Source organism: Anoplopoma fimbria, chromosome 8 (genome assembly GCF_027596085.1).
Source record: "Anoplopoma fimbria isolate UVic2021 breed Golden Eagle Sablefish chromosome 8, Afim_UVic_2022, whole genome shotgun sequence".
NCBI lineage: Eukaryota > Metazoa > Chordata > Actinopteri > Perciformes > Anoplopomatidae > Anoplopoma > Anoplopoma fimbria.
The window spans coordinates 15,575,140-15,588,811 of NC_072456.1; the positions used below are offsets into that span (position 1 = coordinate 15,575,140).

The window sequence follows — 13,672 nt, forward strand, 5'->3', positions numbered from 1 at the left end:
TGTATTTTCAACCGGAAGTAGTTTCCGTGTCAGAGGTCGAGCACATTTCTCCGCGGTACCATCCTGCAGTCTATTGATGCAAAATCACTGGTTTGAATTAAGTTTGACTCGAACAAGGAATCGAGCGCACCCTTTAGATAGCACAGTGCCACAGTAAAGAAACCAGGTGACTGAGACCTCATTCTGTTCACAATATAACACAAGAAAGTCATCTTATTGGAGGTAAGTTCGGGAAGCGTGTGCACGACATGCTAAAGCTAACAGCTAGCCTCACAGTGAAAACGTCAGAAGTTGTAGTGTTTGAGTTGCCAACACGTTTTTGAGTTTAAACGTCTCATGTTAAGCTAGAGTTGCTCATGCTCCACATGGACTCTACCTAATGGGGTTCATTCAACTAGTTTGGTGGAGTAGGTTTATCTATATTATCACTTTTATTTTAACTATTAAGTTGAGCTACACTCTGCACTGTTTTTGCGAGATCTGTCCAGTTGTACAGGTTGACTTAGAAAGGGCAGACTCTAAATAAGAAGAGCAATGCCTTAACAGACACCTTGTTTGTAAAAAAAAAAAAATCATACTTCCCCCTTAGTAGATGAAATATTAGCACTTTTTATTAAAGTCTAAAGCTTCCTAGGCATGATCATTGTTTTCACAGAACCTTTTTCCCCCTAACAAAGCTGGCTTAACGATATCTTCTATCTTTTTTTTCCTTTCCCAAGTTAATAGACCAAGACAGAGATGGCTGGAATTCTGTTTGAAGATATCTTTGATGTAAAGGACATTGATCCCGATGGCAAGAAGTTTGACAGAGGTGTGTGAAATGTCATTATAAAACAAGGTTGAAGAAGGGACATTTTAGTTGTTTGTTGTTGATCTTGCTTCTTTCATTTTTGTTTTGAGTTATGTGTATGTTTATGTAATTCACCTGCGAAAAGTATTAACCTATATTCACATATAGTTACTCATCATGTATTCAGTGTAGTTTTTAATTCATGTCCTTGACTTTAAAACTGCAAATTACCTAATCCAAAATCCACTACCACTTTTCTTTCCTCCTCTAAAGTATCTCGTCTGCATTGTGAAAGTGAATCTTTTAAGATGGACCTCATCTTGGATGTGAACATTCAGATCTATCCGGTTGATCTTGGTAAGGAGCAATGTTTTTGTCTTTGTGCATATTTATTTCAAGTTAAATGAAGATTGGAAGTCTTTTTTTGTCTAACACAAACATATTCTAAAGTCAGCTGAATACAGGATGGTCAGAACAAATCAGTTATCTTTCCACATCCCATCAGAACAAGTTTTCTCCTCTTAAATCTAAAGCATCTTTTATAAAGTGGTCACATATGTGTTTGGGTGCACTCATTTTGCACTAAAAAAAGCTACATTTTCCTCTCATGTCCTCTATATGTTAGAGCACCTTTTAGAGAAAGGGATAAAGGAGCAAAGTACCATGCCTCAATAACCCAGGGTTTTAATCACACAATAGAAACTCACTTGCATGTGTCCATTTCATTAAGGGGACAAGTTCAGGCTGGTTATTGCCAGTACGTTATATGAAGATGGAACGCCAGACGACGGAGAGTACAATCCTCAGGATGACCGGCCATCCAGGTAAGACATTTGCTATTCATTCATTGATGCATTTAACATTACGCACAAATGTTTCTTTTTTTATAGGGTAAAATACCATCAGTGTATGTGTTCTTTCTTTGACTGTCCCCTGTGATAATCAATCATTTTAGCTGGTTTAGATGTGTGCTCTCATTTAACTTTGTCTACATCCCCAGAGCGGACCAGTTTGATTATGTGATGTATGGGAAGGTTTATAAGATTGAGGGCGATGAGACCTCAACAGAAGCAGCAACACGCCTGTAAGTAATTCTTCTCGATTTCAATTTAAGCTTATATGTGTTAATATATTAACTAATAATTCAACCATTAACATTATAACAAGTAGCATTGCAGTTGTTATTGATACATTATTTGTGCGACAATTCACTAGAAACATATCGAAAATGGCACAGAAATATTAGATTTCAATTATTTTTCAGCATTTAGGCCGTTACACACAAGGGGCATGCCTTTTAAAAAAATAATAAAATAAAAAAAAAATTGAAACGAAAAAAGATTGTCTAGAGCTTTTTTGTAAAAGGTACAGCACAACTTGATTGGTTGATTACTTATCAGTGCAAAATCTCAGAAAAATTCACCTTGTTTCGATAAAATAACACTCTGCTTTTTGCCGTGTAATGTTTGCGGTCTTTGTTAAAGTACACATACAGTTGAAAAAAAAGAATATTGAAGTGCTAAATAATTGCAAGAAAAAACACAGCTGGTTTGTAATGGCCTTTTTTAAATTATATTTGGTTGTAAATTTATATTTAAACTATAATAAGATCTACTGACTCATCGTTATGAAGAGCGTACACTGTAGGAGGCTTTTCAGTGGATTGACTTAAGTCCACTACTCTCTGCAGATGATCACCATCAGCTGTGTTTACACTGATTCATTGTCATTAACTTGCCCAACAAAAGTCTGTGTGAGAGATAATGATATGATATTATTTATCAGCGGTTGCAAACATTGGAATCATTCTCATTCGTAACTTTAATCAAGTTTCATGGATATGCTCCTTCTTTCAGCTCTGCCTATGTGTCTTTCGGTGGCCTCCTCATGAGGCTGCAAGGAGACGCCAACAACCTTCACGGCTTTGAGGTGGACGCCAGGGTCTACCTCCTCATGAAGAAACTGGCCTTCTAAAACTCAACTCTGCTTCACTGGTTCCTCGAATCCCGCAGTCAACTTTAAAGTGATTTTGAACTGTATACTGAACATTTCATATTCTCAAGTCTGCTGCACCTGACCATCATCTAAGAGCAGCTCAAAGACAGAGTATGTGGAGGCTGAAGAAAACATATTTAGTTTTTTACTCTTGTAGTTACAAAATGTTTCCTCCAAGGTGATGGACTACAGATTAAAGACTGTGACACTTAAGAACTACGGCAGCTACCATCTGCTGGCAAACTGTAAATAAAGATTTCTTTTATACAAAAAAATTCTCAGGTGGTCGGTCACCTTTTTACAAATGTTTTTTCTTATCTTGGCTTATTTATTCTTTTCGTTTTCTTAACCAACCATATACCTCAGCAACTGCTTAGGGGCTCTTACAAACCTGTTGAATTTGGTTATATTTTGTAACAGTGTTCCTAAATATTTTCACTGCAGGCAAGCTGTGTGCTATAGTGAAGAGGGCGGGAAAAGGTTTTTATAAAGAAGCTGGTGCTGCTTGGGCCAAGCACTGTACCTTAGAGGGCAATGGTCTTAAACACTGCTTTGTTATGGAAAAATATATAATTGATAGACATTATACCAAATCAAATATTAATTCTGAGCATAAATTTATGCAATCCCTCTTACTACCAGTAAATGAAGCGTTGATATATTTGCTAGCTATGTAATCCAGACACAGCTTAAAAAGTTACATTGAAAACAATGGAACAGTTGTCCACATCTCCTTCCAGAAACAGGGTACAGAGAAACTCTAATCTGCTCACATCAAAAGACTTGCAAATTAAATCTGCTTTGAAATAATCCATCTATACAACTATTGTTATGTGTATATCCTGCTGTAGTTGTCAGAATGAGTAGCTGTAACTTTATTTGGCCTTCAGTGCTACTAGGTTCTGCTGCTTTGCATATTTACTAACCCTAACCCAATGTATTATTTCATAGCACAGTCCCACACTGACCGTGTACTTTCTTAACCCCCCCAAGTACTTTTATCATCTTTTATCAGAGTGACCAAGCAGAAAATGTGTGTAATGTTATTACTTATTAAATAGGTTTTATATCTCTGCAAATAGCCAACTGTTGGTGCCTTACACAAGAACAGGACAAGACAGGAAAAGATAAAATGGCCTTAATGCTAAGTCATCTTTTCAAGATGCTGTCTTAGCACCAGGTCAAATTAATAAGTTGCTCCGTCCCTCTCTGATCTCATTGTTTGTCAGTTTTTATAAAACCTTATTTTCTCTTTCACTCATTCGCTCATTCATTTTACTGTGTTGAGTCAGAGTCATCTGCAGATTCTGTATTAAGCTTACAGACAGATTGTAAAGAAAGACTTGACTTGATTTGTTTAACAGAAATTGCAGATTAACCATTAAGTCAAACATTGAAATTTGAGATGTTGACTAGATCCTCTTAAGGAAGTTAGAATATTATACTCAAGGAATTAAGGAAGTTAGAATAGTATACTCATACATGGTACATTATTACCAGGCCATGGTCAAAGTTCCTATATTTGCTTAGATGGCAGCAATTTAAAATGTGGATACTCATGAGACAGAAGATTGAATTAAGAGTGAAGAGGCAGCTGCTGTGTGTAACACAGGCTTCTCAATGTCTGCATTAATTGGTGTCACAGGATGCAGAGGAACACTGCCAGTGACTCACAAACTCCTGATGTGTGCAGGAAAGCCTTAAAACATTTAAATGTAGTGCAGTTGAAGAATAACCTTGCAGCCTTAACAAAACAGCAATGCTGTATGTTAAAGAAATAAATTGTATCACTACACGGACCAAGTTATAAGAAAGATATAAATGTTGGGCTTACTATTAGAAATAATAGACATGAATGGTTTAATCTGTGTTCGAGATTCGGGGGCAGATTTTGTGCTGATGATCAGTATGTTTTATAAATGATGTAACACACTGCTCAAAAACTTCACATATTCAGTGATTTTCATCAGAATACTCTTCAGGATGGACATGCATCCAAAACAGCATTTCTTTTTGTTTCTCAACTGGTGTCCGCTGGTTTAATAACACCCTAAATGCAAATCAAATTCATATTATGACAATGTTGGTTTGGCATTAACTACAATTGGCAAAGGGCAATTGTAACGTGCATTTGCATAGACATAGAATAAAAATGTCAGTACATTAGCTGTGTCCTGGTTGTGCCATATTGGAGCTTGACTTTTACTCCATGGGACGTAAATGAATTGGTCTTTCTTTTTCTATTTTTCTACAACTAAGGTTAACTTTACAACAATTCTGAGCATTTCCCCAAGCTTCTATGAAGTTCCCTTCCAGCCATTTAATGATTTCTAATCAAAATTAAATTAAAAATAGCAAAATAATTCATTTTTTTTTTTTTGTAGATTTATATTCTCACTAAATGGCCAGGCACCTGAAACCACACACATGTATCCGACCCTTGCGCACTTGCACATTCAATCTGTAGTTGAGGGAGGACTCGGGTCGGTCCAGTGCTTGGTTCTAGCCCGCCGGAAGTGATGTAAGTGTTTTCCTAAGCTGCGCAGGAAGCTCTGCGGGGTTTGGTGCTCCGACCTATACCTGTTCAGGGAGTTGTACTGCCCTTCACGGATGATCTAAACACGCGCCGTGCACTATGACGCACTGTTTGCACTTTTTTTTTTTTTTTTTTTACAACAAGAAAAGAGTTTTAAAAACGGGCTCACAGACAGCTCTTGGTGACATGTTTTCTGCATTTTTGATGTAATTGGAAGCACTGCATTCGGGATTATGTCAACGGCGGTGTTTCGTGGAGCGACTAGAATGAACATGTATCCTCAAGTATAGTATTAAAAGCAGACAGACACGATGGATAATCGACGAAAAAGGAAGCTGACATTCGTAACCATTGGGCTTATATTTCTCCTAAGCGGTGTGGAATATGGTAAGATCTGCTTTGAATGAATCACAAATCTAAAATGTTTCTTATTTCTGTGATAACAACATTGATATATTTCATTACATGCGTGTAAAGCTACTGTGGATAAAGTTATCACTAACCATAATTGAGCATTTGTTAGTAATACAGAGTGGTGGTTAAAGCCATGCAGAGTGGATTGTTTACTATTTATACCTATTTATTTAAATTTTCTTTTGTTACATCAGACAGAGAATATACTTTGACCAGGACTGTATGCAGGATTATGATTAAACAAACGTGAAGAGTGGATCAGTGTATTCATTTAACTGTTCTATTGTTGTGTAAGTTAACTTTATCTGCCTACACTGTGATCGGTCCCAACTCCATCTCCTCTCTGACCATGTCATTTAGTCATTTATTGACTAAAAAGGTCCATGAATACCTGATTTTGCCTCAAAGAGACACCCTGTGGATAATCGTTCCTAGGCTGTTAATCAAAATGCCTCGGACAATACCCCAAGGACATGACTCGATGTAATCACCTGAATCCAGCTGCAGAACAGTCCATATTTAACTGAAATCTGGTTGGGGTTAGCACATTTTTAATCCTTTATACAGATGCCACCCAACATCTACAATACCCAATACATTGCAATACCAAAGGACATGCTTGCATCCTGTAAATTTCCCCGCTGCGGGACTAATTAAGGATTATCTTATCTTATCTTATCTTGTCATGTCCTTGGGTAATGTTTGGGGCATTTTGATTAACCTGATTATAACTTTATCCCATAGAACAACACCTTTAACACCTCTCTCAATAAGATTCATAAGGATACGTTTTATTACAGGACTCTTGTGTTAGATCGCATTTCACTGTACATGTTTTCTTCATGGTCACTCGCAGTAGGTATGATGTCCTAATAACTGTAACAAAGAAACAAGATTCAAATATATAACATGGTTTTATCACTCGCCCACATACAGATGCCTCCGTCAGGGTTTAGTTTAGTTTATTAGGAATCCCAATTAGCTAGAGCATTGCAGTAGCTATTAACAGCAGCTGGGGTCCACACAACAGACTTACATAATAAACAGCACAATACCTAAACAGAGACAGAATACCATGACATACTAATATCAAATAAACAGGACAAGACTAAAACACACACAGACAAGACAAGCTCCTGACAATTGTATAATCATCTGGTGGGGAATGATGAACATTGTTGCAGATGACAAGAACATTTAATTTCCTCACTTGAAATACCTAGAAATAATACATACATACAGACATCATCTAATCTTTGTTTCACCAAATGATAAATGTCACTATAGGGCTCAGGAGAGTCACAGGGTTGCAATAAACACTGATGAGATGCCACAAGGCCTCAGCCCAACAGAGCCACAGCATGGTCAATTAACTCCACATTGGACATTATGATGCAGATGACTCAGCATTGCTGAGTTAGGCAGTGTAGAATCAGCAGATTTGGAATACAATGTTCACTTTATATGTGTTTTCCAGCTGTTTTCAAATCAGACAATGAATCAATGAAGCGTAACAATACTTCAGATTAAAGTGTTTTTTCAGAAAACAGATTAACACTTATTCTGCTTCTGTTTGTGTCCCCAGCGGTAATATTGCCCACAATATGGAAGTATTTGCAGACATTGGATGCAGCTCCCTACTTTCTAGGTTTGGCCCTGTCGGCGTTCAGCTTGAGCGGCCTCCTGACAGGACCGCTGTTTGGCCACTGGTCCGACCGAACACGGAGCACCAAGAAGATCATCTTATTTGCCAACTGTTTTGAGATAATTGGTGAATCCACTCATATTTGTATTTACACCACTACTGCCTTAAGATGGTATTCTCATTTCAAAAGCACTACTCCATTTGTTTTTCTATTCGTGTTATTATTGTACATGGCTAACTTTATTTTTCTACTACTTTTTGCTCTCCAGGTAATTTCATGTACTTTATGGGCTACTCCAAGTGGCTGTTACTGTCAAGCAGACTGGTGGCAGGTGGGTAGGCACCAAATTACACTCTGATTTATTAACCATTTAGCTGGTGGCAAGCCAGTAGAATACACCTCTCATCACCAGTATAGCCTGGCAGTATCATAATGTAAAGATTTACATTTTAGCTTGTAAATAAAATGTTTCATCCTTGTTTGAGCCTTCTAACAGTTGCTGTTCAGTATATTTTAAATGCAAACGCATATTTAAACCAAAAATGATACATTTTAACATTATAATGTCTGGTTGACCATCTATGCATATCCAAAATGCTTCAAAACACGGACATACATTTTTCTCTCTGTAAGAATACTCAATAGTAGCCACAAATCCCCAAATTTCAGCACATTGGTGATGCTTTGAAACTATAATATAATAACACATTTTGTGACATAATACCACAAGGATGTACATCCTCCCCAGAGCTCCAGGTTTCCACCTCAATGTTTCAGGACTGTAATTTCTTCATGAAATATGTATTTTCCCCAGGCATCGGCACAGGTGCTGGATCATCTATCTTTGGCTTTTTGACCCGAAGCACTTCTCCTGAGGACCGCGCCACTGCATTTGCTGCTGTCATGGCATGTCGACAAGCTGGCCTTCTGATTGGTCAGTGCTCCTCTGCTTTCTTATGAAAAATTCCAAAGGCTGCCAGCTGATCATTTGAGTTTAATTGTTATGTACTGGAATGGTTATGTGATCTTTACACAGAAAATAAGAATTAAAAAAATTATATTTGAGCGGGACCTATGCCATCTAGCCTCCCATTTAACACAGTGAATGCTTAGAGCTCAAAAGCACATTTACATAATAGTGCATGGGCCGATACAGTTGATGAAATGAACAAACAGCCTGTATGATTGTAGCTGCTTTTAGATTATTTTGCTACTCACCAAGATTTTGCTGAATGATTTGCAAAGATTTTGGGGTGACCTATGGTTAAAATGCATGTTTTGACTTTGGGTTTTGACACAGGTCCAGCATTTAACATCTTCCTGAGGCTGTGTGATTTCCACCTGGGTTCTTTTGTGATCAATAAATATACTGCGCCAGGGGTAAGGGTCCGCGTTAAGTTCTTTCAACTTTGCAGCACAGTCTTTGCCCCCTCAAAAAAACAGTTCTAACTCTTTATCCATCTCTTGCAGTTGTTCATGTGCCTGCTCTGGACTCTCCTTCAAGTGGCGGTGATCTGCATGTACTGGGACCTACCGCCTCTAGAGAAGGGGAAGGCCAAGGAGAGTCTGACAGGCCAGAGCAGGGAGGAGGAGAATGATGGAGGGCGTGTGGAAGAGGACAATGACGAGGAAAAGCCTCTAATGAGGTCGCAGGAGCTGGGGGGGTCCTACGGCTCAGTTGTGACACCCAACCCAACCGGATACGACTCCTGTGCTGCCTCAAATGCCACGTTGAATCATATCTCTCCTCCTCCCTCTCCCGTGCCAGCAGAGTCCCATGAGGCTTCCAGCACCTTTAAGAAATTCAGCATATCCCGAGGTGGGTGGATTACAGTGCGTGTGTCAGTATCATTTCAGGGTCCATGGAAAGTCAGTGAACAGTTGTAAAACACGTACTAGAAATTTAAATTATTAAAAATGCTGTCTCTGACCCTTTTTTGTAGAATTCCTGAGAGAAGAAGTGGTCGTGCTGCTGGCTGCTCAGTTCATCACCCTCTTCAATCAGACGGCGTTGGAGGTGCAAACAGAAACGCACACAGACAATTTTACTCAGTGACAATTCACTTGTTAATATGCGTTTTATGCACTGTATCAACATCTCCACACATTCCCTACTCAGACCATGGTGACTCCGCTGACCCAGAAGTACTTCAACTACGGGGAGCTGGAGAACAGCGTGATGTACTGTCTGTGCGGTGTGGAGGTGATCGCTGGCTTCCTGTTTGTGCGCTGGCTGAGCCAGCGTGTTGCTGAGCGAGTGGTCCTGGCCATCGGTCTGGCCATTTGCAACATCTCTGGTGTCTGGTGCCTCATCTTCTTGGCTAACCCGCTAGGTCAGACTGCACTGAAAGAACTTATGCTTTTGTACACACAAATCTTCATCAACTGTAACTGATGCTGCTACAAAATCCTGATCTCCCACAAAGAGTCAGTTTAATGGTGCATTATTTACTGATGAGGCCTGTTTAATAAAGCAGGTTTACATGTTTATATGACTAACATTGCTAAATATAGAACATCCTCAAATCTTGTGTACCATCCTCTCGATCAAACATTTGAAATGCCTCATTAGAACGTGGCTGCATCATGCATGTATCAGTGTGTTGGTGTTTTCTTTTGCAGGCGGTTTCCCATGGCAGCTGACCGAGTTCGTCATTGGGGTGTTTCTGCAGGTTTTGGGTTTGCCATTTGTAGCCGTAGCTCAGGTTTCCCTCTTCTCCAAAATTACTTCTGAGAAAACACAAGGTGAGAAACGGCACCATCCACTGGAAAGGAGAAAGCATTGCATGTTATAAAGTATGTCCTGTACCTCGTGTTGTTTGGTGTGTTGAGTCTTTTTGCCTTGCTTGTATTTCAGGTTTCAGTCAGGGAGTGCGTCGCTCAGTGGGAGGACTAGCTACCATCCTGGGCCCTCTGTGGGCTGGGGGCCTTACAGATAACTTGTATATCATGATGGGGGTCATGATGACACTGCTGGCACTGCTAACGGTATGCAAAAGGGAACTAAAACACAGAGAATGTGTCTAAATCCAAAGTCATCATGTCTGGGTGAAGGGGATTATGGCTGTGTTTTAGGGAAGTAAATGCACCATCTGAGGGCTCAAACACAATTTCTGGTTGTGGCATTATAATTCTGCACAAATTTAACCAAAATCCAATTTAGCGGAGCCTTATTTACCACTAGGGCTGTGTACTGAATCTCAATACTTTTGTAGTTTGTCATGCAACTATAAGTATAAATACCAATTACTTTGATTTGCTCTCATGTAATATGTGCACAAGACACAGAACTTGCAATGGTTAAAATGATTTGTGTAAATATGGATCTTTTTTCTGTTTCAAGAAAAAATTACAATGACAGTTATTCTTTTTTTTTTTTGCAGCAAGAATCTAATTAGAATAAATAAGAAACAAACAAACCTCTGAAATGGGTTTCCAGTTAGGAATAGAAGATGCAAGTTGACATCTTATAGCCAACAGCTTCTCTTGAGCTCGGGAACAAACAAGCATAACAAAATGGTTGTAATGCCTGTAATGAAGCGTGGGCAAACCATAGCCCAGCAACCAAATGTTTCCACTATCACTAAGAAAGAAGAAACACAACCAGAGTGTGTGTCTGTGTTAGAAGGACTCAGTGTGTGCACTGTGAAACAGGTGAAAGGGAGTCCACCTTCCTTTTTAAATTAGGCCCACAGGGAAGCTCCCTTCACAGCCCTGTCTCTTCTGTCTCTCATTTTTTCCATTGTTAATGATATGCTGTTACATCACTGACAGCTCTGAAGCAGGGTTTCAAGGTTTAGGGTTTCTCCAAATCAGTCAGTTTTTTTTAGGATTTATTTTGCTTTGTGTAAACCTCAATTATTTGCTAATGCATCAGACTTTTTAATATTTAGACTAATCCATCTAGACAACTTATTTTTATGAGATTTCTAATTGTAGTTTATTACTGAGGGAGATTTGAGAAAGAAATAGAAGAAATGTACAAGACAATCAGACACTTGTTTTTTTTCTCATGGAGCTTCATTGCCAAACAGTTTTTTTCTCTTCTGTTTTTCTTTCTTGTATTAACTCTAGTCTAATATTGTCTTCTACAGGTGATGCTGGCTTTCTCCTACGACCGGCTAGTTGCACCTGCTACAGAGGAGCAAGTGGAGGACTCTGAAAACTGTGGCTGATGCCATTGGATGCAATAAAAATGGATATGGAAGGTAGCTTTTTACGAACATAATATATGTAGTAAAATAAGACATTGAATTATGTATGTGTATTCAAAGACATACAATAAGAACTGTATTTTATTAATGCAAGACAATTTTTGTTCTTTCATGCATACATAATCTGAGTCGGTAACGATCAAAATGTTCACTGGGAATTTTGGACCCCTTTTTTTTTTTGTAATAATAAATTGATATATTCCACGTTTTTGGTTTGACCGGCAAAAAAAATATTTTGTCAGATAATTTCCAGACTCTAAAAAGCAGCCTTAGAGTCCCTCCACAGTTTCACTTACCGCATTTGGACCAGCATTCAGGGTGATAACACCCACACACCAACATAACACACCTCACTTCAGCTTGAGGGCTTACCTAAAACTTGGACTGCTCAGATTTGTCTGCCGAGGTTAATCAAAACACTCATATGGTGTATATTTATATTTCCCATGGAAATATGGAATCCTGCTGAATGTGAAAGCTTTGGATGAAAAACATTTTCATCTTTTTGTTTTGTGCACCAGTACTACATTTAGTCGATAACACTCTGCCGTTAATGGACATGCCAAATGTTTGTGGATTTTGGAGACCTGTGTCCTTGAGCTGTATGCAAATAAATAAGCTGTTTAGCTATGATGAGGAAAAAGGCATTTCCAATATTTATCAAGCTCACGGAATAGTTTCGGATGGATGAAACTACCAAAAGTGTTATATGTGTAAAGTGTTTGTTGGAATGTAGAAAAAAAACAGGCTTTTATTAAAATACATATAGTTTAGAGCAATATTTTACTTGCTGATGCATCAGAAGGAATTTAACCTTGACAACATATAATTTCAATCCACTACTTTACTCATTATATAAATTCCATTACCTCTGATAGAATGAAGGGCACATGAAAGAGAAATATTTGAAAGGATGTTTTATTTTCCTGAAAGTCTTTATTCATATAACTGTTGAATTATGTGCTTTGTTAATAAATACTTATAGAAAGGCCCCTACCATTGAAGCAGTTTGATGAGTCACTGTCTAAAAGAACTTCGAACACTTACATAAAAGGACTGAATTAATTCGCGTTTTAACTATTTGTCTTATTTAACCTATAGTCTTTATCATCCCATAATGATGAAAATGATGCATTTGAAACTTAACAGTAATACAATTCTCAGGGAAACACTAAATACAATAGAATTTATAATTTCTTATCGTCCTGGCTTAAACACTGAATAATAATAAAATAATTTCCTGCTTTAAAAAGGTTCTAATTGTTTGATGCGGATGTAGTACATGTTTTCAACACTAGTGGGCACTCTTAGTCTTTCTACCGAAGTATATCCCCGTCTTTCCTGCTGAGCCTAATGCTTGCATTGTGATCTCAGTTGGTCTGATTACTCCATAAGGTCAGGTGCACTATCACACACATACACATTTAGGGAAAAATTGAAAATAGTAAAGGAATTGTTTTAGGTTGCAGAACAAAAATGCACACCATTCCGGCAAATAACTTCTTTAGGCTTGGCATTATGGGTTATACCTCTTGGTAATTTGTTCAGGTTTTATATTAATGAACACAAAATATACATTTTCAACTTTTTGTTTCAAATTTGTTACGCATTTCTTTATTAAATAATTGGTGGTAAATAACATGTACATCCAACTTTTTTGTATTCCTTGTCTCTATACAGAAAAGATAAACTTCTATTGCAATACATTGGCTTGTTTATTCTGTGTGTGGTGTGCACAGTAAAACATATTAAAAAAATAATAATGATGATATTAATTATAATATAATTCACAGGACAAACCTATAGGAGTATAATATATTAATACATTTATATTTAAAAAAAACTTTGCTTATCTAAGCTCATGCCCTTTTTAGTGGGTAACATTTTTTACAACTCGAACTCGGCCTACAAATTGAAACAAAGAGAACCTATAGTTTATACAGAGATTTTTTATAGCAAATGATGATATTTCATTTCTGATAATGTTGCCAGTTGTAACTTTCCCCCCCCTTCCATAACAGCATGCTATGTGTGAAAGATTAATATTGTGTCATGGGACATGAATTTATCATTTATT

At 37.9% G+C, this 13,672-nt stretch overlaps 2 protein-coding genes across 2 annotated transcripts; both read left to right on the forward strand.

Annotated features, from left to right (window-relative positions):
• Nucleotides 1-6: 6 nt before the first annotated feature.
• On the forward strand, nt 7-3,053 carry polr2h (RNA polymerase II, I and III subunit H). The gene is made up of 6 exons (XM_054602548.1): nt 7-222; nt 720-811; nt 1,064-1,147; nt 1,521-1,614; nt 1,791-1,874; nt 2,647-3,053. Exons 2-6 carry the CDS (start codon nt 739-741, stop codon nt 2,762-2,764), a joined length of 453 nt encoding a protein of 150 aa, XP_054458523.1. The 5' UTR covers nt 7-222; nt 720-738; the 3' UTR covers nt 2,765-3,053.
• A 2,264-nt stretch (nt 3,054-5,317) lies between these two features.
• mfsd8l1 (major facilitator superfamily domain containing 8-like 1) lies at nt 5,318-13,161 on the forward strand. The gene is made up of 11 exons (XM_054603200.1): nt 5,318-5,708; nt 7,321-7,506; nt 7,650-7,712; nt 8,196-8,315; nt 8,682-8,761; nt 8,852-9,200; nt 9,325-9,398; nt 9,501-9,714; nt 10,004-10,126; nt 10,239-10,369; nt 11,476-13,161. The coding sequence occupies exons 1-11, from the start codon at nt 5,633-5,635 to the stop codon at nt 11,554-11,556; spliced, it is 1,497 nt and encodes a 498-aa protein (XP_054459175.1). The 5' UTR covers nt 5,318-5,632; the 3' UTR covers nt 11,557-13,161.
• Nucleotides 13,162-13,672: the final 511 nt, after the last annotated feature.